General features: G+C 43.8%; 1 protein-coding gene across 1 annotated transcript; it reads right to left on the bottom strand.

The window, feature by feature from the left end:
* Positions 1–4088: 4088 nt before the first annotated feature.
* On the bottom strand, positions 4089–4562 carry LOC105002824 (40S ribosomal protein S11-like). The gene has a single exon (XM_010859647.1). It carries the CDS (start codon positions 4560–4562, stop codon positions 4089–4091), a length of 474 nt encoding a protein of 157 aa, XP_010857949.1.
* Positions 4563–4999: the final 437 nt, after the last annotated feature.

Here is a 4999-nt window from a genome sequence, read left to right as displayed (position 1 = left end):
GCTAAAGTTGTTTCCAATTTGCCTGTTGAAAATGGGTGATTTAAAAAACAAACAAACAAACAAAAAACAGGCTAAGTAGCAATGTCCCTCGAACTTTACTGGGAGGAAAGCTAGTTAAAAATTCGGAATCTGCAATTTTAAAGAGATACCCCAGGGATTTCCCTGGTGGTCCAGTGGCTAAGACTTGGTGCTCCCCATGCAGGGGGCACGGGTTCAATTCCTGGTCAGGGAACTAGATCCCACATGTTGCAACTAAGAGTTCGCATGCTGCAACAAAGATTGAAGATCCTGTGTGCCACAACTAAGACCAGACGTGGCCAAATAAACAAACAAATATATTTTTTTAAAGATACCCCAGGTGGTATCACTGGTGTTTCAAACACTACTCCAAAACATTGGTTAGAGGTTCAGCAACACTTGCATGTAATGTGTGCTGGGGAAAATAGCAAGAATATTTCCAATTCATTTTACATCAGAGCACCTTGTCGAACTGATCTTTTTGATCCTTAAATGTTTTGTTGAGTATTCTTTTTAAACACATAAAAATTGGGGGAAAGCTTGTGCCTTTCATTTTGCCCCCCCGGGTGTCATCTTCTTAGCAATGCAGAGTTTACATATGAGAGTCAGTTTCTTTCCTCCCTTCCTCGTTGCCAAGGAGGACAATCAACATAGGTGACCCCAGTCCTCTTTTAAAAGGATTTACTGTTAGTTTTAGTGTAGAGCTGTGAGGAGATATCAAAAATTACTGATACATCATTGCAAAGTTAAAGCTATTTTGGCACATAGTAGGTATTTGATGCTTCCCTGGTGGCTCAAATGGTAAAGAATCTGCCTACAATGCAGGAGACCTAGGTTCAATTCCTGGGTTGGGAAGATCCCCTGGAGGAGGGCATGGTGATCTGCTTCAGTATTCTTGCCTGGAGAACTGCATAGACAGAGGAGCCTGGCAGACTACAGTCCGTGGGGTCACAAAGAGTTGGACACAACTGATTGACTAACACTCACTCAGGTACTTGACACACATTGAGACAGTTCCATTTACTTCATTAAAAAAATGTTTAAGATTTTGATGGAGGAGCAAGAAATAGAATGGGGTATTGGGGGCAGAGAAACAGCAGAAAAAAAAAAAATTTAGCCACCTGTCATTGCTGCCTTCTTGGGGTAAAAAGCTGCTGTTGAAGGAATTCCTTTATGTGGCTGTGATTAAACCAGGGAGGGTCAGAGAGATGGTTATTTCAAAAATAAAGGAAGAGGCCAAAGAGTAAAATATTTCCCAGTATAATGAAAAAAAATACTTTAAGTGCCTGTTGTGTGATAGGCACTATACTAAAGCAAGGAATCAGTTCAGTTCAGTCGCTCAGTCATGTCTGACTCCTTGCAACCTCATGAACCACAGCATGCCTCCCCTCCTTGTCCATCACCAACTGCCGGAGTCTACCCAAAGCGAGGAATACCTGGTGGGAAAGAGAGAGGAAATTTCTATTTTCAAGAGGTTTTCATTCTAATGTGGAACTGTGTTAGTCAGGGTAACGTCACTAACAAAAACACACAAACAAACAGCTAATTCTCAGTGGCTTAGCACACATGGGGGAAAAAAAAAAACAGATTCTTCAAGCATGAAGACAGGTGTTCTGCTCCATTCAGGCAGCAGATCAGAAAGAGAGTTTAGGAGCCTGTATGGGTAGTTTTCATGATAAGGCCTAACCTGGAAATGGCAAACATCACTTTACCCATGCTGCATTGACCAGACTGAGCCACGTGGTCACACCTAACTGCAGTGGAGGTTGGGAAACATAGCTGAGTGCATAGAAGAGAAAGGAAAGAGTTTAGTGAACACACTCAGTCTCTACAACAGGGGTCAACAGTGAAGTACAATCTGGTGTGGCAAGTGCTCTACTATGGGGAGGTAAAGAGTGCTTTTGATAATACACGGGAAAGACACCTAACCCAGACTGGGTCGGGCAGAGACTATCCTAAAAGAACTGATGTCTCAGCTGGGGAAGAAAAAAGTTCATTTATCTCTAGAACATGTTACCTCTCCCTTAATAAGATACTACTCCCTTGCATGAACAATCTGTTTAAATCCAAAGAACATTTTTTTGCTAAAGTAACCATTAGAGAGTAATAAGCTCTTTCTTGGGTTGCTCTTCTTCTCTGCCTTAAGAAGAAATGGTGTGGGAATTCCCTGGTGGTCCAGTAGTTAGGACCTGGCACTTTCACTGCCAGGGCCCTGAGTTCAATCCCTGATAGAGGAACTAAGATCCCACAAGCCACTTGATTTGACCAAAAAAAGAAAAAAGAAAGAAAGAATGAAAAGAAACGACTTGGACTTCTCTGGTGGCACAGTGAATAAGAATCTGCATGTCAGTGCAGGGGACATGGGTTCAATTCCCGGTCTGGGAAGATTCCACATGCCACAGAGCAACAAGACCCCTGTGCCACAACTACGGAGCCTGTACTCTAGAGCCTGTGAGCCTCAACTACTGAGCTTGCGTGCTGCAACTACTGAAGATCGAGCACCTGGAGCCTGTGCTCCACAACAGAGAAGCCACCGCAGTGAGAAGCCTGAGCACAACAGTGAAGCGTAGCCCCAGCTCCCTGCAACTAGAGAAAGCCCATACAAAGCAACGAAGATCCAGCACAGCCAAGAAATTAATTAATTAATTTTAAAAAAGAAATTTATATATGAATATATCTTTATATATAAATTTTTACCTTCATCATCAAACGGTGATAAAGTAATTATTTTTGTTTTATATTTACTTGGTGCAACGTGCCTGGCATAGACATTTTCTTGCTGTAAAAATGTATTTTTGCCTTTAAGTAAATCTATAATAAAATTTAAAAAGAAGAAAAAAAAAGAAATGGCTTAATGTGGAATATGCTGTTTGTTGACTGCTCAAATCCATTCCTCCCTCCTCCTTTTTTAAAAAAATAATTTTATTTATTTATTTTTGGCTGTGCTGGGTCTTCATTGTTGCACAGGCTTTCTCTAGTTGCGGCTAGCAGAGCCTACTGTATTAATAGTTGCCGTGCACGGGTTTCTCACTGCAGAGGCTTCTCTTCTCATGGAGCACAGGCTCTGGGGTGCAGGCTCAGTAGTTGTGGCACGTGGGCTCAGTGGTTGTGGCGAATGGGCTTAGTTGCTCTGAGGCGTGTGGGATCTTCCCAGACCAGGAACTGAACCCATGTCCCCTCATCGGCAGGCAAATTCTTTACCACTAAGCCACTAGACAAGCCCTTTCCTTCTTCTTTGATAAGAAAATACAAATTTTCTTCCGCCACCCAACAATGTGTTCTAGGAAAATGAATTCTAGGAAACAGACTGTAATTAGTCTAAGGCAACCTTGGCAGTCCAATTCACCTTTCATTTATTTGGCAAGTGGTAAATGAGCTCCTGCTATGCACAAGTCTGCTCTAAGTGCCGATTATCTTTGCCAGTTATAAGCGTGGAGTGGCCATGTGGTGCAAATTCCAGACAATGAGGGGCAAGGGGAAGACTGCTGGGGGCTTCTGGGGAAGGCTTTTTCTCTAGAGTAAAATGAGAGCTACTTGAAGAGAAAGCCAAGGCTTCGCCTTCCTGTGTCTGGACAGTGTTATATGAGAGGTGATGCTTGGAACTGAAACAGTAATCTTGCAACCATGAGGAGAAAGAGAAGAGAAACTCAGAGAGGAGGATACAGAGCTCTGGCCTAGTTAGCTTGTCTAATTAGCCAAACCTAGAGTCACCTACCGGAGAAGGCAATGGCACCCCACTCCAGTACTCTTGCCTGGAAAATCGCATGGATGGAGGAGCCTGGTAGACTGCAGTCCATGGGGTCGCTAAGAGTCAGACACGACTGAGTGACTTCACTTTGACTTTTCACTTTCATGCATTGGAGAAGGAAATGGCAACCCACTCCAGTGTTCTTGCCTGGAGAATCCCAGGGACCGGGGAGCCTTGTGGGCTGCCGTCTATGGGGTCGCACAGAGTTGGACACGACTGAAGCGACTTAGCAGCTTAGCAGCAGCAGAGTCACCTACTTTTTTTTCTTTTTGGACTGGGAAAATCACTATTTTGTTTGGAGCAGTGGGCAGGGGGTCCAGTGTCAGAACTTCTGGAACTTCCTCTTGGTGTCGGCAGCCTTGGTGACCTTGCGCACGTGGAAGGGCACCGTCTTGCTCCGGGGCCAGCAGGTGCCCACTGTGAAAATGTCCCCAATCTGGATGTCCCTAAAACAGGGGGAAAGATGCACAGACATGTTCCTGTGGCCCCTCTCAAAGCGGTTATACTTTCGGATGTAGCGGAGGAAATCTGGGCAGATGAGAGAATGGCCCTCTCCATCTTCATTTTGGTTGCTAGACAGAATCTGCCCTTGGATGGAGCCATTACCAGTAAAACGGCATTTCTTGTCAATGTAGTTGCCCTCGATGGCTTCCTTGGGTGTCTTGAACCCCAGACTGATGTTTTTGTGGAATTGTGGGAACTTCTCCTTGCCAGTTTCTCTAAGCAGGACCCTCTTCTTATTTTGAAAGATGGTCGGTTGCTTTTGGCATGCATGCTCAGTCTGAATGTCTGCCATCTTCCCTGTTCCCTGAAAAAAGGAAGGCCTACCTTTCTTATATGAGAAAATAGAAAGCCTGATAAGACACTTTCAGTTGGATATTCACTCACTTGTAGCCAAAAGCATCCTGACAAAATACGCATGATTTTGTTGGCGTTGTTTGCTTTGTATTAGAATGAGTGAATATTTTAATAAATGGATAATGACTCATATTTTTCATTTTCTTCTCCACTGTATTGTTTGATCTTAGAGGAATTTATATTTCATTTAGGGATGAAAGTCATTTTCCTTGATCTGTCTCTTCCTTCAGCCACTGCAGATCCCTCCACAGGAAGCTGACGTGTCTGGCAGCAAAGCTGCATTGTCTTCTGGGTTCCCCTAGCTGTTTGGCCTTGGAGAGCACTCCAAATTGAGGGTATTTTGGTTTTTTAATGTGGAAGAGGCAGCTCCTCTTT

Source organism: Bison bison, unplaced genomic scaffold (genome assembly GCF_000754665.1).
Source record: "Bison bison bison isolate TAMUID 2011002044 unplaced genomic scaffold, Bison_UMD1.0 scf7180017864458, whole genome shotgun sequence".
In the NCBI taxonomy this organism is placed as follows: Eukaryota; Metazoa; Chordata; class Mammalia; order Artiodactyla; family Bovidae; genus Bison; species Bison bison.
This window is presented reverse-complemented; position numbering and strand designations above follow the sequence as displayed.

Excerpts from the sequence above, each read along its gene's own strand:
- LOC105002824 (XM_010859647.1), bottom strand. The coding sequence starts at position 4,562 with ATGGCAGACATTCAGACTGAGCATGCATGCCAAAAGCAACCGACCATC.